At 41.5% G+C, this 23,610-nt stretch overlaps 1 protein-coding gene across 3 annotated transcripts in view; it reads right to left on the reverse strand.

Moving 5' to 3' along the window:
- CPQ (carboxypeptidase Q) overlaps positions 1 to 23,610 on the reverse strand; it is a 270,868-nt gene that overhangs the window by 93,909 nt on the left and 153,349 nt on the right. For all 3 annotated transcript variants that reach the window (XM_084619637.1, XM_084619636.1, XM_084619638.1), the window contains exon 5: positions 602 to 713. In XM_084619637.1, the coding sequence (XP_084475763.1) occupies positions 602 to 713 (112 nt within the window). The remainder of the gene's footprint in view (positions 1 to 601; positions 714 to 23,610) is intronic.

The following is a 23,610-nucleotide window of genomic DNA, read 5'->3' on the forward strand; positions in this document are numbered from 1 at the left end:
TACCTCACTCACCTTGTCTCTCTAATATCCCGGGACTGACACAGCTACAACAACACTGTAAAGCACTATAGAGTTTCTCTCTGGGGTACTGTCAATAGTTCATTCATTTTTTTACTATCTTTCCCAAAGCTTAGTGTCCAGGACAATCACAGCCAGACCCCATGAATGTTGTTCCTTCACTTTACCAGCAGTGGGACTGTAGGTTTTACTGTTCAGAATGGATCTGTCCCCCCACTTAAATGGTGCATACACAGTTAGAAAATTGTATTCTAATTATTTGAGCTGTCAAGCCAACAATATACATATCACAGAGTGTCCTTATTCTAACATACATTTATTTACAAACTTTCATTATATTTTGGTGATGGCTATGAATATTCAAAGCACTCTTTATGCACTCTTTTTTATTTTGGGAAGGTGACTAATTTGTTCAGTCTTCTGAAGAAGGTGGCATAAGAGGGAAATCTTTAGGAATATTTTTCTGGATGGTGACTATTTGTGCTCAGAATGGTAGAGCTGATGACTATCTTCAGTTTAAAAAAATTACACTGAGAGTCTTAGAACCTTACACATTAGAACATTTCTTTAAATAAATATTTACCAAGATCCTTAATAAGAGATAATGCTTCCCATGATATAAATGCTCCACCACCGTCATCCATGGCTCCCTGCCCAACATCCCAGCTGTCCAGATGTCCGCTGACCACTACAACCTAAAAATGCAATCAGAAAAGGACAGTTATATGAAAATATCAAACTAGATAAGTCATACAAGGTGCTTCTACCTATTGTGGTACAAGCATTCATGGGGTAGATATGCCCCATGTTGTCTAAAGATTTTCAGAGTTCTGCTTTTTAGTTTAAGACACGCATAAATCGAGGACCACAGTACTTGCCATACTGGCTCAGACCATTGGTTTAATCAAGTCTGGTGTCCTATATCTGCTAGTGACTAATAACTAATGCTAAGTGAAAGGTTTAGCCCCTCACTGCATGCCTAGTAATCTTTAGTGATCAATTTAAACTCTTAAGCATGAAAACCATGATTAACCTTATTTTAGGATGTGTAACTAGTAAATATGTACTTAGATTGTAGGGTCCCCCAGGCAGACACAGTGATTTTATAACACTTTTGTGCAATGCCAAGCACAGTGAGGCCATGGTCTATGATTGGAGCCCCTCCCTGCATGCTACCACAATATAAAACACCACCACCCATCTACCCCCATCACTGTGCCAACCTCCAGCACCATGTAGTTTCATAATTACACTAGTCAAATGGAAATTTTAAAATAAATAACATATGAGTTTAGAGATTTAGGAAGACCCTTAAATTATTATAAGTAAATATTTGTCAATATTATCCAGTTCTTTCTGATCCTTATAACTAAAGTATTTAATTCTAATATACTATAGCTGTGAATATCTTAGGTTGGCTACACACTGCAGATGAAATCTACCCTACACAAAGCCTGAGTAACAGCTTTGAGCAGGAGACAATTGCTTTCAAACATTTCAACTGAAAAAGGTATCCACCAACATATTTAGAGATAGGGTATGCAGTACATGTGGTGACAATGACCATCAAAAAAAGTGTCGAGGGTCTCTGGTATGCAGACTTCATGAACTAATACTGCAGCTAGATTGGCATAGGTTCATTACTGTCCACTGGATCAGTGATCTGCAAACTAAGAAGATTTTAGAGAAGAGATGTAAGAGCTCTGAAGGAGATGTTAACTTTCTAGAATGTCAAAAATTGTCTGTGCCACAACTTTAACATGGCCATAGCATTTTAACCAACAATTGGTTTTGGAAAGATAAATATTCACTCCTGGGAAATATAACTTCTGGCTGAAGTGAATTGAGTTTAAAGTTTAAAAACATATTGAAAACTGACGTAATAGATGTAATGCCTTAACTTCAGCAGTGAAAGAATGCCTCACTAACACAGGATGATGTTCCCTGGCAACAATCTCTACACAAGAGTCTGATAGGGAATTACTTCTCATTCCTCTGAAATAACATATATTGCAACAGCAGGAAACTTTGAATGAGACAATGGTATAATCCCTTTTGGATTACAGAATCTAATCACAAAGCATCTCTCCCAGCTTCAGAACATTATGCCAAAACAGGCTAAGGTTCAAGTGAATTGAGAAAGTCAGAGTATTTTATGGATGAACTTTTACTTATACTAATGCCAAGAATAATTAAGTAAATGCAATCAGTGTACTTCTAAGAAATTTTACAGTATACAACTGACTTTTAACCAACTACTTCTACAGTAACCACGGTTATGGAGAGTCCCTCTAGGAATTCTCTCTGCACTGTTCAATGGTTATACACATGAACACACATTTATTTTGATTCGTAAAATATATTGTAAAAGGTGACCAAAGCTTTAGGCACTTTTGACATAAGTTACAAAAAATGTATAGCAACTCAAGCTATCAGCCAACCTCCACTGAGAGCTTCTCCAACCAAACAATCCCCAGGGCTCTCACAAAAACACTATGCCCGGCCATCCTGATATATGCCCATCCAGACATATGGGTAAGGGTTACAGATGGAAACATTGCTGCAGGGAGTTCCCTTTTAAAATAATATGGCAGTCATTTGAAGTGGCTTAGGGGTCTGTGGATGCATTTGTGGACTAAGGTAGTTCAGGCTATCAAGAATGTATGATAAATGAATTTGTCACATACCTTTCCAATTTGTCACATAGCTGTCACCTCCACAGATGTGCTACATACTTTGTATATGTACATACATACAAAGATTTTTAAATTTGCACCAAATTTCCATATATAACTGTCTGCTGGTGCAGATAGAACGTAAGCATGATACAATGATATAAGTAATCTATTCAGTTTCACTAATAGAGAAACCACAAACATCTGTGTAAAATAGCACTGGACTACATGCACCAATTCTATAAAGATATTTTTAGGATTAGATAGGTTTCCATGCAACATGACAGTCTGAGCTTTGGCTTTTCTGCAGTTTCACAATGAAGGAACTTTCTTTCTACCACAGAATCCTTATAAAGGGCAGTAGGGAAAGAGAAATGAAACACAGGAAATGTTATTCTATTTTCTTGCAGGCCAGCATTGTTGACTGATACCAGATGCCTATCAGTCATATACGGAATTCCTATAAATCAGGCTGCACTTAATATGAAAGCTAGGCAGAATCGCTATCTAGCCATACATCCATCAGAGCACTCTCCTTTTCCACGTCTGAGTGCCTTATGACACTACAAAACAATTCTCCATGCCATATTTGCTCAGACCTACTCCAGTCATTATGCAAAAATTGTTTGTAAGCAAAATGTCAACGTCTCCAGTAGGAAGATAAGGTAAAAGCTTCCATTATGTGTGCCACTTTCAGACTCCTCTCAAGAAACCCTCTCTTGACACTGATACTCTTCCCAATTACCATCTTGTCTCAAATCTTTCCTTTTTGAGCAAGGTGTCTCTAATAGTTGTGGTAGAAGGGACTCTGCTGTTACCTGGAGTCATTAGTTTAGGCAATGTGGGTAACTATGCCTAAAGTTAAGGTTGCTCAATCACTTGGCGTGAAGTTTTTCCATGCCTTGTGTCTGTTTCAGGCTGCCTTTTTTTTTTTTTTTTTAATTTCAGCTAAAAGTGCTCAGCAGTTTCTGAGAATGAGTCGAGGGGGAAATGTATTGTTTTGCCCATATTGAAATATTCTTACAGTTTCGTTAAAATGCTCTAGAGCCTCCGTGCTTTGGAACAGAGGCTTGAAATTAGGCAGGGGAGGGAGAGTGGCCTGATATCAGGGATGTGCCTTTTGCTGCCCCCATGAAAACTTCAGTTGACACATGTTCAGTAGAGACTTGTTAGAGTTGGAAAGCTAAATTCTCCAAACATTCTGTCTGCACTGAGCATGCTTCAGTATGGGGCTGCAGGACTTTCCTTGCGATGGCTGGCATGGCACCCTGACTGAAATGCAGTGGGTTGACTAGATGAGGAGAGAGCATGTATGGGTGGCTGGGATGAGGAGCCAAAGGTGGAAGTGGGGCAGGAAGGCCATGGGCAGACAGGTCGGTAACTGAGCCCTGGTCTACACTGGGGGGAGGGAAATCAATCTAAGTTACACAACATCAGCTACGTAAATAACATAGCTGAAGTAGAAGTTCTTAGATCGATTTACTGTGGTGTCTTCACTGCAGTGAATCAACGGCTGCCACTCCCCCGTCAACTCCGCCTGTGTCTCTCACGGCGGTGGAGTAAAGGAGTCGATGGGAGAGTACTCGGAGGTCGATTTATCGTGTCTAAACTAGACGCGATAAATTGACCCCTGCTGGATTGATCGCTGCCTGCGGATCCTGGAGATCCTGGCCAGCTGCTCCCGGGAGCCTCCTGCTTGCTGTGCAGAGCAGAGTGGGAGGGGAATGCTGACGTCAGGGTACCCTTCTCCCCCACTCCTTTGCCCTTTTACCCTATCTCTGCACAGCAGGGGAGGGGGACATGACAGGGCTCAGGAGTGGGATGGAGGAAGCTTGCTGGCGGTTGCTGCTTGTCTGAACAAGCAGGCTTCAAACTGGTGAGTTCCAAACTACTTAAAAGGGCAGCATACTTAAAGGGACAACACATCTCTTTCTCTCACACACCACATTGTCTCTCTCCCTCTCACACACAACACACTGTCTCTCTCTCACACTTGCATGTTGTTGTTGTTGTTACTTCTTGATACTTCCTGCAATGCACATATATTCTCTGTAATTTTATTCTTTCAAAGAGTGTTATTTTAGTTTTATGACTGGTCTATGCATTTCATAATTTTTATTTCTCTCTTATGCTTAAATTTAATTCTTTGAGTTTTAAGTTCTAAAATGCCTAACTTGTCCTGGCTGGAGTAATTATCCCTATGACAAATTTTTAAAAATAAATATTTCTATTATATCTAGGTTTTTTGTTTCTACTGGTGGCACACATCCATACATTACCTTGATATTGGTGCACATAATAAAATTCATTCTGCACATGGATGGAAAAAATTAGAGGGAACATTGGTCTGTAACCATTAGAGGTTACTCCTCTCAGAACCTGGAATAGAACTCAGGAGTCCCAAGTCTCTGCATGCCTCTGCTGTCAGCAAATAGACTGTGCCAGCAGGTTTCATAACTATATCTCATCCCCCTTTAGTGGCTGATCAATATACTCACTCAACTACTGCTGTCAGTGACTCTCATATCTTAAGAGGCAGAGGTCTGTGCTGTGAATCTAAAAGGTTCTAATCATGCTGATGTATCATCTTGGAGTCAATGGATGAAATCTGTAGTTTTTTCAGTTTGATTTTTAAAAAAAACCTAAGAAATTAGATACCAAAAGCTACAATAGAAGAATGTGATAGTTGCAAATTCAATCACTCATAACTTAGGAAGTACCAGAATTGCTTGTGCAACCTTAATTGTTGGTCCCCTTGTCGTATACACATTAAAATAAGGTCTTTAATTATATTACCATATTTTTCCCCACAGGAATCTTCCACAAGAAATCAGAAAATTTGCGAAGTAACTTCCATATTGGCACACCAAATGCAGTTTTTTTGTATGCAAAATATGCAGGTTCAATTTTTGAAGGCAGCTTGAGGCCATCTGAAAATTCAGATCACTAGATTCAATTCAAAAAAGTACTTAAAAATTTCTTTACCCCCATTTCAGAAGTCCTTCCCCCTTCCACAAATCAAACCAAACATGATACTACTGTATTTCATAGCTAGGACTTAAATATTGTTAAAACAACTCCTCAGATGGACTCTTTGCCACTTCCTCAGATGGAGGAACCCACTTACAAATTGTGTCTGTGTGTTTAAGAACATACATGCATAAAGTGTGTGTGTCATTATTTATTTGTGCCGTAGTGCCTAGGAGTCCTATTAATGGACCAGGATCCCATTTTGCTAGGTGTTGTACAAACAGAGAAGAAAAAGAGTGTCTTGTGTCCTGGGTAATTTGTCCACTCTGCCAGTATGGCCACCGTGAGCAGGCACGTTTCTGCAATTTATAAAACTCCAAGGATTCTCTTTGTTTTAGTAATCTACAAGTTTATGAGAAATACCAAAAGAGCAGGGACAGAACGTTATATGCATTACCAACAAAAAACTGATACATTTAGGCCCACCAGAGTCAACAAAGTCCTCTAATTAGTACAACATCTTCATATACATGGAGTACAAATGTGACACTGCTCTCAGACACTCTTTAGAATATATCATTTATAATATTAGTAGCTTTAAATATGGGAAACGCTGGAGTACTGTATTGAAATATAGTATATAGACAGTAGTATCCATGATCATCTCTCTCTCAAATTATTTCCTAATCTATTGGCTGTAATATAAAATATGGCCTCTGCTTATTTTGGGTTAGTTTACACTGTTGTCTTTTTATGCTTTTTTGTGCATAGCCTTTTACCCTGCCCAAAAAAACAAAACTAAAGGTGGTCTACCCCATTGCGGCAACCCTCCTCAATCCATACAAAACAACTTCCTGTCACAATACCCTACATTCCTCATCTCCAGACCAGTTTTTAACTCTATTACAATAGTTCCTTATGTGTATAACGCAATGACATTTTGTAAATCAGTCAGCTGTCTATTCCATCAAAGGCCTTCCTGAAATCCAGATAAATTAGGTCTTTTCTTTCATCCTTCTCCAGCCTGATAATGTGCTTGAAAGACTTGAAGTGAATTTGTCAGGCATGTTCTTCCTTTCATGAAACCAATCTAACTGTTCCAAGAACAGAAGAGACATTGGTGGATGAAAGAAAAAACATCCGCTATTAGCAGACTGTTTCAGGAAATGCTGCATAATGATTGTGACCATTCAAACAGACAGCATATTTGCTTTTGAAAGCATGCAGCATTCTACACCATTACTATCAGTAGTTCTTAGCAAAGTTTGGAGAAGATTAATTTAATTTTAAACATCTTAAGGTGTAAGAGGAATTTTATGACTAGTATTGTTGTCCCTTTTTGACCCAAGTGGCTGGTCACATTTCGGGGCCTTGGGGATATTCCAGTTGAGAATAGAAATTTGTGGTAGTCAGGTATTTCTTTGATGCAGTTTTATTTACAAAGAATGTACAGAGTCCAGTGTCCCTGAACACAGAGGGAATCAAGAACTTAAGAGGAGTAGTTTCTTAGTAGTCCCCAAGCCTCTTTTGCCAACAGAAGGCCCAAAACCTCATTCTCATTTTCTAACTTTTTCCAGGGTCACACTGTGTTTGCTGCTGCTTGGCTTTCATAAAATCATAGAAGATTAGGATTGGAAGATACCTCAGGATGTCATCTAGTCCAACCCCCTGCTCAAAGCGGAACCAGCCCCAACTAAATCATCTCAGCCAGGGCTTTGTCTAACCCTTTCTTGCCTCCCCTTCTCTCTCTGTTCTTTTCTGAGCTTTTTATGTGTTTTTCCAATCCCCCATCCCCATCCTTCCACACACACACCTAATAACAATACCCAGTCGAACCCTTCCCTCTCCCAGCATGGTGCTAGTTTCTGGGCAGACTCAATTAGCATTTGTTTAGGTGTGCCCCTTTAATGGTCTCTTACAACTATCTTAAATGGAGGACTCATTCACACATCAGTTTGAACAAGTTTTTAATTCAACCCATAGCAAGGTTTCATGCAGCTGATAACAATATGTTGCTAGTGGACAGCATTACATATATCACTAGATCATCATAACACAACATACTTGTCAAAACATACATGAGCTCATTTCTCCATTGCCTTACCTTGTGCAGAGTAATGTAATAAGCTACTACTAGAGAAAGACCTTGTCTAGACATATTTAAAACCTGGTTTATTCATCCACAATGTAATTCCATTGACTTCCGTGGATAAATTCAGCCCATAAAGGGTGGCTGTTTAGTTTTTAGTTTTGTTTTTTAACCTTGAGTTAATCAATTGCCAATTAACTCAAGGTAAATAACTCTTTTATAAAGGCCACCCTGGATATTCTTCACTTGTTTGTTACAGGCTTCAAACATTTGTGATTTACCCTGGGGGTCAGCCTAGGGTAAATCACAAATGTTTGTCCTCTGGAACAAATGTTTGGTGAGTGTCCACACTATGATTTACAAGGTGTTAACTAGCTTGAATTAATTAGCAGTTTACTCAAGTAAAAAAGTCTAATGAAGACATGCCCTAACTGTAAATCGAGAACATTAAAATTTAATTGATTTTATTTGTATCTAAAACAAATTTTCCTTCAAATTCAGTTTTCTGCTTTGGTCTCCAAATAATATGACTTCACCCTATAGCCCCTTTTATTAAATTTCACAAGCATTCAGAATGGCTTTCAAACAATCAGCCTAGCTGTCTTAACCAATTTGCAGTCCTACAGATACGGTGATGTTCAGAAAGAAAAAAATGCTTAAAATAAAAAAAACCCTGTCTATTCTATTTAATATCCAGTGTAATAAATCTCAGCTTCCAGGCTCCTGATTAAATGACATTTCTGTTCGTGAAACAGAAATGACACACTCGGTTGCACAAGAATCAAAAACCATTACTGCTAAGAAGCTGACTAACCTTCAAAGCGTCTCATTTTGTATGTTGAAGTTTACAAAACATGAAGTGATTTGAAGTCTGGTGCTACCTGAAAGTATACTTTTCCCATAAAATATTGTAACTAAACCTCTTCTTAACCCTATTAAAAGAGAATCTCAAAAACACTGAGCTGATACCATTTGTGACAAATGGGAAGGTCTGGGAGAAAATTAATCTAAATTTGTCTAATTAGAAGCTGTTAGCTGATAAGGGACATGCAGTAAAGATAGGGTTGGCAGAATTTGATTTTTTAAAATATAATATTGACAGATATTTTGTTTGTTTAAGCATTTTAAATTTTTAAATCAATTTAAATTTTCATTGCTGTGGGAAATTATGGAGGGGGTCAGAAAATAATTATTTAGTGACACTAGGTGTTGAGCTTTCACCATCAAAACACAAATGGTCAACATCATGTATTACAATATACAAAGTAAGTATCCTTAGATCAAACTCTAAGTTCTGAAGCAGATTTTTCTTACTTTGCCTAATTGTAAATTTTGATTATCATCGACAGAAATATATTTTTTCTGTTGGTATATGGTGAAATTGATTTTTAATGACACTTACTGACAAAAATCTAATCCTTTCAAGCTTAAGTAAAGATAACAAGACAGAGACTAGATGGAATTTCTACTTAAAATTATTACCATTTTCCCATTAAATGCTGGATTTTAAACCTCACTATTTCCATATGCTTAACATAGTTTAAAGTTTATAGTTGCCTAACTCAATATTTCCTAGAGCTCTCATGTTTCAGAAAGATTGGGTGGTGTGGGTGGCCTGTGATATACAGGAGGTCAGACTAGATGGTCTGGTGGTCCCCACTGGTCTTAAACTCTATGACATCAACACTGTTTTAAAGATAATTTTTCCAAAAGGCATGACGTTTACACAGTTAACTCCATTTTAAATACCGCCTTGTCTGGGAATAGTATGAAGAATAACATCTTAGTAGTAAACAACTAATCATAAAGGAAATATCACAGAAGTGAGACACTTTCTCTCATTCAGAAATGCCAGTAGCCACATATTACTCATGCTCCCAATTTAAGGATTAGCACAAGCAGAGTGTGATGAGTGTTCTGAGCTGGAGTGTTCTGATGAGTCATTTAAGGCAGTTACCCATGGGTCCCAAAGGTTCAGCCAATCCACAAACAATGGTGTAACTATGTGACACCCCCCCCCCCAAGGTACATATACAGGCTCCAAAAAAAAGCATCCTCAATCCAGTCTGCTCAATGTTGCTACCTTGTTGGGGATACGCCCAGCTGCCTGGTAGTTGTGATAGACTACTTCCGCTCCAGCCAGAGCCTGTTCCCTGCCCCTGATCCAGAGATGGACAGTTGTCCAGCCTGTCTTGACACGGAGACTCTGCAAATGCCCCCATGTAGAGGCAACAGTTATCCCTGAACTAATTTGCAAAAAGGCGCAACTACCACTTCGGTTTTAACTAAAGGTGACCAGGATTCCTGTTTTGATCAGCTCTAGTTAAGAGTAACCTGAGTGTCTGGGTCAATAATTTCTCTGTTAATCCCCAAAATTCTAAAAAAAAATTTCCTCTAGGGATATATATGATACCTTTCTCTCCTCCAGTCACACAAGTCACTGATGTGAATTTGCTCCAGGTTTGTGGTGACTACTAGCTGATTATGGATGCTTGGCTACTGTGTGTGGTCGCAAGTCTAATTCCTAGTGGACAGATGTTTATATCACACTCGTCACCCACATAGGCAGTCTAAGAAGAGAGGCAATAGACTTAATGGCCGTGGAGAATAAGCTAATCTTACATTCACAGACATGGTCCCTCCAAACCAGGGAGAAGGCACCGTGACAAGGTAGCATCCCTTGCAATGCCTCTGACCATACTGTTTATGCTTTGTGGATAGCAAGGGGCAAGGGTCAGCAGGGCTCTGGCCAGCTCTGCAAAGTGGGGTCCATGGAGGGAGCGCCACCTCCATCCCCGACTCACCTCAGCAGGCCACCACCTGTCTGGGGCTGTGTGCCGGTGGCTACTCCCCGAGGGCTCTGCTGGGCTCAGAGCTGCCCGGGCAGCTCTGACTGGCTGCGTGAACACTCAAAGTGGGGGCTGGGAGCTGAGGAGCAGCTGCAACCCTTGGCACCAACAGCAGATGGGGGAATGCCACGGCTTCCCATTCCATGGCACCACTAGCCAGAAGAGCAGCAGCCTCACACTGCCTGGCTCTGGCTTTCTGCCAAGGACCTGGCCAGAGGGCGGGGCCTGAGGGGCGCGGGGAGAGGAGGAGGTGGGGGTGGAGCTGCCCCCAGGACTACCCCACTTGGTAAGGCACTGCAGTTTGGGGGGGCACCCCCCCCTTCCAACGCTTGAAGTTTCAGCCCCACGTCGCTCCTGGCTGCAGCTGGGGGGAGAGGGGAGCTTGGCAGGCTCCCCCCCTTCAGCCCCGCTTGTGGACTGGGTTTCAGCTGCGGGGCTCTGCAGACCCTGCGAAAGGGCTTGTGGATCCCCGATTGAGAACTGCTGTTCTAATCTACATGAAAGACCAAACTAATGGATCGGGGAGCATGAGCTGGTGGTGGCAATTCCCCAGGTGCAGCTTAGCTGGACCCAGGTATCAGTGACCTGGAACATTATGAGATACAGTATCTTATTAAACTCTGTTAAATAGTTCTGAGAAACTGAACCAACAGCTTTGTGCTGGCAACTCACTAGTCTAACTCATCATTTTTGAGCTCCCTCCCTAACAACCCTGCATCTATAAAGCTCTTAAATATCTCAGTCAACTTAAACTTAACACTTCACAGATAGAAAAGCAGTACTTGTGGCACCTTAGAGACTAACCAATTTATTTGAGCATGAGCTTTCGTGAGCTACAGCTCACTTCATCAGATGCATACTGTGGAAAATACAGAAGATGTTTGTTTTTATACAGACAAATCATGAAAAAATGGGTGTTTATCACTACAAAAGGTTTTCTCTCCCCCCACCCCACTCTCCTGCTGGTAATAGCTTATGTGAAGTGATCACTCTCCTTACAATGTGTATGATAAACAAGGTGGGCCATTTCCAGCACAAATCCAGGGTTTAACAAGAACGTCTGGGGTGGGGGTAGAAAAAAACAAGGGGAAATAGGCTTGAATAGAGACTGGGAGTGGCTAAGTCATTATGCAAGGTAACCTAAGTTAATTGTATCCAATTTGTAAATGAATTCCAATTCAGCAGTCTCTCGCTGGAGTCTGGATTTGAAGTTTTTCTGTTGTAATATCGCAACTTTCATGTCTGTAATCGCGTGACCAGAGAGATTGAAGTGTTCTCCGACTGGTTTGTGAATGTTATAATTCTTGACATCTGATTTGTGTCCATTTATTCTTTTACGTAGAGACTGTCCAGTTTGACCAATGTACATGGCAGAGGGGCATTGCTGGCACATGATGGCATATATCATGGTGGTAGATGTGCAGGTGAACGAGCCTCTGATAGTGTGGCTGATGTTATTAGGCCCTGTGATGGTGTCCCCTGAATAGATATGTGGGCACAGTTGGCAACGGGCTTTGTTGCAAGGATAGGTTCCTCGGTTAGTGGTTCTGTTATGTGGTTGCTGGTGAGTATTCACTTCAGGTTGGGGGGCTGTCTGTAGGCAAGGACTGGCCTGTCTCCCAAGATTTGTGAGAGTATTGGGTCATCCTTCAGGATAGGTTGTAGATCTTTGATAATGCGTTGGAGGGGTTTTAGTTGGGGGCTGAAGGTGACGGCTAGTGGCGTTCTGTTATTTTCTTTGTTAGGCTTGTCCTGTAGTAGGTGACTTCTGGGAACTCTTCTGGCTCTGTCAATCTGTTTCTTCACTTCCGCAGGTGGGTACTGTAGTTGTAAGAATGCTTGATACAGATCTTGTAGGTGTTTGTCTCTGTCTGAGGGGTTGGAGCAAATGCGGTTGTATCGCAGAGCTTGGCTATAGACAATGGATCGTGTGGTGTGGTCAGGGTGAAAGCTGGAGGCATGTAGGTAGGAATAGCGGTCAGTAAGTTTCCGTTATAGGGTGGTGTTTATGTGACCATCGTTTATTAGCACTGTAGTGTCCAGGATCTCTTGTGTGGACTGGACCAGGCTGAGGTTGATGGTGGGATGGAAATTGTTGAAATCATGGTGGAATTCCTCAAGAGCTTCTTTTCCATGGGTCCAGATGATGAAGATGTCATCAATATAGCGCAAGTAGAGTAAGGGCGTTAGGGGACGAGAGCTGAGGAAGCGTTGTTCTAAGTCAGCCCTAAAAATGTTGGCATACTGTGGGGCCATCCGGGTACCCATAGCAGTGCCGCTGATTTGAAGGTATACATTGTCCCCAAATGTGAAATAGTTATGGGTAAGGACAAAGTCACAAAGTTCAGCCACCAGGTTAGCCGTGACATTATGGGGGATACTGTTCCTGACGGCTTGTAGTCCATCTTTGTGTGGAATGTTGGTGTAGAGGGCTTCTACATCCATAGTGGCCAGGATGGTGTTATCAGGAAGATCACCAATGGATTGTAGTTTCCTCAGGAAGTCAGTGGTGTCTCGAAGGTAGCTGGGAGTGCTGGTAGCGTAGGGCCTGAGGAGGGAGTCTACATAGCCAGACAATCCTGCTGTCAGGGTGCCAATGCCTGAGATGATGGGGCGCCCAGAATTTCCAGGTTTATGGATTTTGGGTAGTAGATAGAATATCCCAGGTCGGGGTTCCAGGGGTGTGTCTGTGCGGATTTGATCTTGTGCTTTTTTAGGGAGTTTCTTGAGCAAATGCTGTTCTTAACCTATCCAACTACACTCTTAGCCCAGCAGAAGCAGATTTCCTGTCTTGGGGCCTCTCCTTCTGCCCCTCCACCCCCACGAACATGATACAGTTCTGTGGTGACCTAGAATCCTATTTTCAATGTCTCCGACTCAAGGAATATTTCCAACACACCTCTGAACAACATACTAATCCACAGAGACCTCCCTACCAACACTACAAAAAGAAGGATTCTAGGTGGACTCCTCCTGAAGGTCAAGACAGCAGACTGGACTTCTACATAGAGTGCTTTCGCCGACATGCACGGGCTGAAATTGTGGAAAAGCAGCATCACTTGCCCCACAACCTCAGCCGTGTAGAACACAATGCCACCCACAGCCTCAGAAACAACTGTGACATCATAATCAAAAAGGCTGACAAAGGAGGTGCTGTTGTCATCATGAATAGGCCGGAATATGAACAAGACCACTTTCTACAAGCCATTACCCTCTGATCCCACTGAGAGTTACCAAAAGAAACTGATAAGAAAATGATAAACACCCATTTTTTCATAATTTTTGTGTATAAAAACAAACATCTTCCGTATTTTCCACAGTATGCATCCGACGAAGTGAGCTGTAGCTCACGAAAGCTTATGCTCAAATAAATTGGTTAGACTCTAAGGTGCCACAAGTACTGCTTTTCTTTTTGCGAATACAGACTAACATGGCTGTTACTCTGAAACACTTTACAGATGAAGCTCCTTGTGTTTCCTCCCAAGCCCTGCCATTTCCCCCATTCCCTGACACTACTGACAACACCAGCATCCTTCCTAACTGGGAGCCATCTCACTTTGTCCTCTCTTGCTCCACAAATCGCTGCTGTAACCAAATTCTTATCATGTTTTTCATAGATTAATAGACTCTAAGGCCAGAAGGGACCATTGTGATAATCTTGTCTGTCCTTCCATATACCACAGGTCATAAACTTCCTCAAAATAATTCCTATGGCAGATCTTTTACATATCCATTACAGTGACGATCTCATTATCCATGTTGCTAAAGTTCTCATCCAGGCCTCATCATCTCCTCTTTGACTACAACCTCTTTTTCTCACCTTGCTTTCTCCCTGTAGGGAGGCGCATGCTGGGCTGCTCTGGTTTTGGCCCCTGTTGCCTTCTCCAATCAGTCAGGAATGCTTCAGCTTGATGCAACACCAGTGTTCTTTATTTACAGTTGTTTTCCCACCACCACTTTCCACCTATGTACAGGTTTTGCAGCCAACTGTGCCAAGTGCAGGCCTGGCCAGCAACAGACCAGAAGGCTCCCGGCTCCCACCTCCCTCTGTGCCTAGCCTTTATCAACCCCTGCTCCCCTTTCCCCTAGCTTCCTCTCAGCTTTTATAGCCCTGGCTAATAAGGCTGGCACGTGCTGCCTGTTACCAGGCAGACACGGGGCTATCCAACCAGCCCCAATCCATTCCCCTAGATTGGGGCTGGAGTGGCAGAGGCTGATTAAGTGCTTCTCACTCAGCACCCTGTCACACCCCCACATAACCTACTAAGGTCCTCTCAAAAAGCTGCTGGCTAAGATCAGCTTTCTTGGTTACTGCTGGCTATTGGGGATCACTGATATGTATTATTTTTTAACATTAGTTATATTGACTTCCCCCCACCCCTTGTTCCTTTATATCAGTGGTTCTCAACTCTGGTCCACCGCTTGTTCAGGGAAAGCTCCGGAGCGCTGGGCCAGTTTGTTTACCTGTCGTGTCCGCAGGTTCGGCCGATCGCGGCTCCCACTGGCCGCGGTTCACCACTCCAGGCCAATGAGGGCTGCAGAAAGCACGTGGGCCAAGGGACCACTGCTTTATATGTTGCTTCTCTCCTTACACTGTAAGCTCTTCACAGCAGGGACTGTGTCTTCACATCTGTTTTTGCAGGTGCCTAGCACATTGTGGGCAGTACTAGAATGAAAATAATAATAATGGAAGCATCCCAATTTCATCTATTTCTAAGTCAGACATGACCAGTAACAGAAAATCACTGGCCATTTCAGAAGCATAAGAATCAAGCTTACATTTTCTGTTTCCAGTAGAATCAGGACCTACATAGTAATACTAAAGGCAAAGCAGTTTGTCAGAAAGCTTAGCAATTACTAAATAACTTAGCCCCTGTGCAGTCTTGTACTAAAGATTTCACAGTTGCCATTAGTGGTATTCCACTTTCAATAAAAGTCCAGTTATCCTATGATATATGGTTTTGAGTAACTGAATAGAGGCCAATATGTGTCAAAGTTATCTTATATGATAAAATATTTTAAATGGGAGCCCCTTTGTAATGAGGACATTGATTTCAGAATTAATAATCCACATTTTTTTTTAGTTCCACACTAAATGTTGTTGTTAGTGAAAGAAAGCTGTTAAGTAGTACAGAAATTAGGGACCAATTCTGCCCTAGGTGCCAAGTGCCTCCCTATGAGATCAGGCACTTAAGGTACAATTGCAGCTGTCTCTCTGGAATATTTTTACTGTGTAATCCAGTACTGAAGCGATCACAGGCTCCCAGTTCTACTTACAGTAGTCTTTATTGTGGTGCAGAATTATGTGTCTTAAAATTCAGTTCAAAACAACAAAGTTTAGGAAGCATTTGGAATTTTTGTTTTATAAATCAAAGTGAAAGCCCATGAAATGCTGCCATTTTCTATTTAGGGAAAAATACAAGACAGTCTCAATTACATTTTTATCTACTTACTAAACCACACTTTTAGGATCTCAACATAATTAAATTTTCAGCTGGAAATCCATAAAAGGTGAATATTCTTTCTTCCCCAGTAGTTTTCTTTATATAATATTTCTATAAATGACTACAGTACTTGTGAAATGTCTAGTGGATTGAACACAGGCTTGGCAACCAGGTGTTTCTCATCTGGGGGGCCTTGGGTGAGATTGTTAACTATGCTGCCTCCATTGCCCCTTCTGTAAAAGTGGGATAATAATTTCTTAACATAAAGGGATACTTTGAAGAAAAATGTATGTTTGAAAATGCAGAATGAATATAAAAGTGCTAAAAAATGTAGATCTAAATTCCCTGCTGTTGTAAATTGAAGATAAGGGAGCTGCACCGATTTACACCACCAGAGAACTAGGTACATTATTTTTAGTGTCTATCCACAGCCCTGGGAACTAAAGGCCTCTGCCTCGAGAGGCATATTAGGGGCAGCACTAGCAAGTAACACAGACAGGTTTTCCCACACTATCCCATCAACATACTTCAGCAACCCTGACTTGGAAAGATCCCCTTTAGATATGAGATGATGGTTCACTCTCCATGTTTATTCAGTTTTGGGCATCTCTGCTTAAATACTGTGGTAAAGACATCAAGGTAAGAATCTAGACAGACAGACCAACCAAAGGTGTCAATTAGTGCCAAGTGTGAAGGTTTGGGTGATGTGGACAACTTATTTTCCTAGGCCATTAAAGAATTATCAAATAGTGATCACTTCTATCTACTGCCATTCCAGGTGGGATTTGAACTGCTGACCTTCAGTTGGAAGGTTCTAAATCCCATGATGAATCCCTGGAGTCACCTCATCTCCCAACATATTTTTTTTTCTTTTTACTTAATGCTGCTGCAGTAATAAATTAGTTATTACTTAATTTCTTTCCCCCCCAAACGCCACATGTGGGATGAGGCGTCCACACCACACAAGTCCTGAAGGGGTAAATTAGACCAATTACCCTATAGATTGCACCTGGAGGAAAGCCAGACAGGCTAATGAAGTCCAGCTTGGGGGAGGAGCTGGGCCTGGTATATAAAGCCAGGAAGCTGGCAACAGAAGGGGGTTTCAGGGAAGCAGTCTGCAGTCACTGTGTGGGAGAAGGAAGGTGTGTTTAGGATGACAGAGGGTAGTCTACAGTTACTCCCTGGGAGGAGGGAGTTTAGGCTGGCAAACCCAGACAAACGGAAAGGAGCAAGGAATAGGATAGTGCAGACCTTGGCTGCTGATGAGAGGACCTCTAAGTTGGAACCTGGAGTAGAGGGCAGGACTGGGTTCCCCTACCAGCCACTGGGGAATTGGCATAGACCAAGCAGTGGAGAGTGGACTGCCTGAGACAACTGATGCTGGAAAACGTTGATACCCTGGAAGGGAGGAACAGGCTGAGTGACCTGGCTGGGGGGCTGAATTGTGAAGAGGAGGCAGTGGCTCCTGGAGTGACAGAGGAGCCACAGATGGCGAAAGACAGAATATGGCAGAGGGTAACTGCAGGAAGGGGTGTTGGCCAGCAGAGCTAATCCCCAGTACTGCCAGGAGACGGCACCCTCCAGCGTTGAGTAGAGTGCCCCATCACAATATGCAATGTTAACTTCAGACAATTTTTAAATGTTGGCTGTTGATCAGTTTAAACATTCTGATAGCACCTATGTTAGTGATATCGAGTGCCATTACCTCCATCCTCAACAGCCTCCAAAAACCAATGTTATTTTAATACAGAGACTTATTCTGCCAGGACAGTTGGGTCCAACACAGATTGAGTTTTCTTAAATGAAGATTTTTGTAGTATACTTAAATTGCCATTCCTCTTCCATTTGTCCTTCATTTCATATCATGCTCTGTGGTAAAAGGGATTTAATTTTACCCCCAGGCTGTGTTCTCATGGGCTGTTATTGAAGCAATATTAATATTTGTACCTACAGTTTTCACAATTTAACACAGAAATATGCAAAACTGATACATATTGGATTAATTACCTTGAAGTGCACTGTTAGCTAAGAATATCAAGGGACCTTATTTGTTAAAATATTTTAATGCTTGGATGTTGAGTGTGACAATTACTTATCCTTTAAAATAAACTTTTGACAAGACTGAAAGCATAATGTTAAATATTAACACTTTTTTCCTGTATGATACTTTTTGCAACGCACTATTACATAAACACATTTGCAAGTTCAGAGTAAAGCTGGATAGCCATTTGATTTTTATAAAGAATTAGCTATAAACTATCATTAGCTGAAGAATTTTACTTTTCCATACAAATGGAAAGTAAAATTTCTTAAAATAGGAGAAAAGCTAATAACGTATAAAAATCAGAATGTTGAAGGTTTATAATTAAAAACCTCAATCATATCCTACAATAAAGTATATAAATATAATGTGTGTATTCCTTATAATATCTCTAGTCATGAATAATGTAACTATCAAATTTAAGGATAAATATCAGTCCATATTTCTACCTGCAATCTGAAATTAAAATAATTCAGAATAACTATGTACATTAGTGTGACCCTTTTTCTATTGTGATTGATACAGTATTATTTTAATACACTTATATTTTAAAGTATGTATTTTTATTACAGTATTTCTATTTTTCGTGTACAGCAACATTTTCCAAAAAGCGGCCACTGATTGTGGGCAGCTGAGTTCTTGGGTGTCCATCTTGAGACAAACTTGGGCCTGATTTTCAGAGGTGCCCAGTACAAGTGTCATATATTCTCTCTTGCTTATCAGATGGATCCTGAGTTACCAAGGGACAACGTGTATCTCCAAGCCTTGCTTACCCTCTCCTCCCTTCCACCCAGACTCTGCCCCCTTCACCTGCAGAGACCTCAGATCCAAGGAGCACCATCCATAATATCCAGGATGCCTGAGAGAGAACTTGTGCCAGAAAGATGGCTGACATCCCTACCATCTTCTGCACAGGAGGGTAAGATCCATGCGCAGAAAGTTCCCTTTATGCACGGATCTGGATGGGGAGGAATGTTGGATGACCTGAGATGACACTGCATTTCTTTCTTTAAACTAGGTAACACCTGAGGACACTGAAATATGGCTTTACACAAAAAAGAAACAGCTCTCCACCCTCACAAATATCCATGTTCATAGATTCGTGGCTTTTAAAGCTAGAAGGGACAAGTATGCTAATCTAGTCTGATCTGCTAAACACAGGGCAAAGAACCTCACTCAGTAATATCTGCACCAAGCCCACACTGACTGTTTAAGCTACAGCATATCTTAAAGGAAGGCATCCAGCCTTGATTTAAAAACTTCAAGTGACAGAGAATTCACCACATCCCAAAGCAAATTGTTTCAATAGTTAATTGCTCTCACTGCTAAAAACGTGCACCTTATTTCTAATCTGAATTTATCGCTTCAGCTTCCAGTCATTGGATCTCATTATGCCTTTTCAAGTAGATTAAGGAACCGTCTACTATCAGAAATCTCTTCCCCATGTACACCTTTATCAAGTTGTCTTTAACCTTCTCTTGGGTAAACTAAATATATCGACTTTTTGAAGTCTCTCACCATAAAGGCAGGTTTTCCAGACCTCTGATCATTCTTTTAATTCTTTTCTGAACCTTTTCCAGTTTGTCAGCATCCTTTTTGAAGTGTGGACGGTAGAACTGAACACACTATTCTACTAAAAGTCTCACAAATGCCATATGCAGAGGTAGTATCATTTCCCTACACCCATTTGATATTCCCTTGCTTATGTGTCTGAGAATTGTGTTTACCCCTGTAGCGCTAGCATCACATTGGGAACTCACACTTAACTCGTTTTCTACCGTGACCCCAAGTCATTTTCAGTGTCGCTGAATTACAGCATACAGTGTCTATTTGGTAAATGTGAATGACATTCTTTCTTCCTAGATATGTGACCGTACCTTTCGGTATGTCTACACTTCAGGCCGGAGGCTAAATTCCAGCTTGTGGAGACAAACCTGAGCTAGCTCTGATTGAACTAGCACACTAAAAATAGAAGTGTAGCTATGGTGGTGAGTGGCTAACTGCCCTGACTACATGCCTGCTATCTTGACAGGACTGTACTCAGGGTGGCTAATCCCTCCTACTGCCAGAGCTACCCTCTATGGATATAGGTACGTCTCCTTGATCTGGAAATTAGATCTCTAGCGCAAAGTGTAGACATAGCTTTTGAGTCATAGCTGCCTAGTTACTGTCAAAAAAAACAAAATCCTACTAGTGTCAGCTCTAAAAAAGTATATATATGGAGTAAGATGTATAGCATCCCATTCTCTTTCATGCATCAGTAAAACTGATAGCTCAGTTCCTATTTCCAAAGCTTTATTACTGGGGATGGTTAGAGCAAAGACAAAGAAGGAATAACACAACTTAATTTTCAGATGCCAGGTTCAACTACAGTAGCACTACTGATATAAAATTGCCTGTCCTGACAAACAGAGTATAAATTTGACATGGAAGTCACTGAGGGAGAATAACTATGAATGTTAAGGTGCTATTTTTCTCTCTCTCTAGCTGCTCTTTAATATACTGCTGAGATAAAACTACCCAAAAGCTTAAAATGCCTCATACAAAAGTTCACAATTATTTCTAGTTAAAAGTAAGTTTTAAAAGTTTTGTGGAAGAAGTTAGGAAGTAGTAGAAATACTGAAGCAAAAGACTTCAGTAGGGTAAATGGAGTACTGCAGAAAATACTTTGTTGTAAAATTCTGCAGAAAATATTGACACAATCATTTATGTCACCCAGAGTTGTCCTGATTCACTGCCAGTACTATATATTCAGGGCAGCTCTTGAGACTTTGAGAGGAAGAAATATAGAAATTGCTGCTTGGGAACCGAGCCTTGACGCTCACATAGTGGCAGGCAGTGTTTCAGCTTGTCATATGCTCTTTACTCTGCGGATGTCACTACTGCAGCTGTGATGGAATACTGAACGCATCACAAAAACTTTAAAAAAGAAACTATAAGTTAGGTAGAATTGCCACAACCAAAACCTATATTTATTAGGTTACAGTGGAGTCTTCTAACAAGGAAAGAATCCCTCTCAAGAACTCTGGAGAAAGACTGAGAAACAAGAGCAGAGCTAAAGAGAAGACCTACAAACTGTGTCGTAAAAAAAGCTTTCAAGTAGTTATGAGAGAATTAACTTTCCTTTGGGAATAAAGATGAAGAATGATGAAAACTCAAAATACATTGAGCAGCAATTGTGCGGGCGATGGATGGAATACACATAGAGATTGTGTAATAACTGTAGTCACTCCATAGTTATATTGGTCTGTGACTTTCCATCAAAAACCTAATTTGGCTGCCTTGGTTATGTGCCTCACAACAGCTTCTTTAAGAGCTGCTGGAACCTGGCCCGTACCCACATCCCCGTAGGGACACCTGACTATGTTGACGGACAATGGATGCTGTACTTCCCCATTGGCCTTCCCCAACCAGGAGGGACAAGGATCTAGCTCACAGGCTGAGACACTAAGCTGCCTCGGCACCTTTAACATCAAGGTGAAATTCTGAATTAATGTTAAACCGACAGACCAAGCATTTGTCCCCCGCAAGACATAGTTCTGCTTCCATGTCTCAGTCTAAATGAGAGAGGTTTTATCAGAAGACTAACAAAACACATTCACAACAATAAAAACTCAACTCAACAACCAAGCAGAAACTGCAGAGATTAAAGTTTAAGGGCTTTCATCACTTCCTTGGGAAGTTACTCGATTATCAAATAAATCTTATCATTGAAAGTCTCATCCCTTCGCCACCCCCAATGTTCAACTTAAAATTTCCTTTCAGTTAATTCAGCCCTTGAATTTTAGGCATCAGCAAGGTGAGCCAGGAAACACCTTGCAGTTCAGAAAGACGTGCATCTTCAGGAATTTGTTGTATTCACATTATATATTTTGTTTATCATGTTTTCAAATGATTCTGTTGTCACTTTAGCTACATTCTACACTGTCAGCCACTGAAAGTACACAAAGGTAGGTAGGAAATACAAACCGGTTTATGAGGACTATATGGAGGCTCTCTCTTCAGAGGCTGCAGTTCCAATTTTTATATAACAAATGCTGGACATGAATAGAGCTAAAGCCCTATCTATATGCAGTAGTTATATGGCTCCCATTACCATAGTATCTGAGCATCTCACAATCTCTGATCTATTTTTCCTCCCAACACTCATGTGAAGTAGGGAAATGTTATGTCCCTCTCCATTTTACAGAGCTGCGAACAGAGGAGAAGCCAACAGAGGGAGGTCCCCTGGGGGGAGGTCCCACAGAGTTTTTGCCTTTCAGGCTTCTGTGAGCAGTAAATACAACATCTGAAGTGTCTCTTGGAAAGTGAGTGATCAGCTCTTGTGACCTGCATAGGATGTGCCATATTTGTCTTTCTCCCAGAGGACAGAAGTGACTTCATCCATACGAAGTGCAAGCTGGTCTCCATACTGGAAGAGAAGGTTAAAGGACTGGAGACCCAAGTAGCAACCCTGCGTTGCATCAAAGAAAATAAAGACTTTCTGGATAGAAGTCAGTGTTTGGCACTGCAGGCACAGCATGCTGAAGAATCAGAGAGGGCAGAACAGGGAAGAAAATTGGCAGCATATGACCTCCAGAAGAAGAAAGAGGAGAACCCATGTACCTCCCATGCAAATAGAGGTAAGAAACCGTTTTCAGGCTCTCTGCACAGGTACTACGGTGGAGAATGGTTTGAAAGAGTCATCTGAGGGAAGGGATCAGAAGGAGATCCCATCGATCAGAAGGCATGGGATGCATTGTCCTAGGGATGGGGGTTCCACAACCACCACTCCCAAAAAAAGGAGATGGGTGGTGGTGGTCAGGGACTCCATCCTAGGGAGACTGAGTCATCCATCAGCGTTAGGAAACTTGAGAAGCATGCTGCTTGCCTGGAGCTAGAATTCAGGACGTGACGGACTGTCTGCAAAGACTGATCAAGCCCTCGGACTGCTACCCCACCCCTTCCTGCTTCTCCACGTGGGCACTAATGATACTGCCAAGAATGGGTACTGCTATGTGGGTCACTGCAGACTATGTGGCTCTGGATAGAAGTATAAAGGAGTTTGAGGTGCCAGTCATGTTCTCGTCCATCCTCCCTGTTGAAGGAAAAGGCCCAGGTATGGATCATCGAACTATAGAAGAAAATGCGTGGTTACACAGATTGTGTCGGAGAGAGGGCTTTAGATTCTTCGCCCAAAGGATGTTGCTCCAGGAAGGATTGCTAAGAAGAGATGGGATCCAAGTAATGAAGAGAGAGAAGAGCATCTTCAGAGGCAGGCTTGCTAACCTAGTGAGAAGGGTTTTAAACTAGGTTTGCTGGGAGATGGAGACCTAAGCCCTGAGGTAAGTGGGGAAATGGGATACTGGGAGGAAACACAAGGAGGAGGGTACAACAGGGGAGGCCTCCTGATTCATACTGAGAAAGCAGGGCAATCAGCTAGTTATCTTAGGTGCTTGTACATGAACGCAGGAAGCCTGGGAAACAAGCATTGGAAGTTCTGGCACAGTCAAGGAATTATGATGTGATTGGAATAACAGAGACT

The sequence above is a fragment of the Lepidochelys olivacea genome, assembly GCF_965140295.1.
Source record: "Lepidochelys olivacea isolate rLepOli2 genome assembly, chromosome: 2".
NCBI classification, from domain to species: Eukaryota; Metazoa; Chordata; order Testudines; family Cheloniidae; genus Lepidochelys; species Lepidochelys olivacea.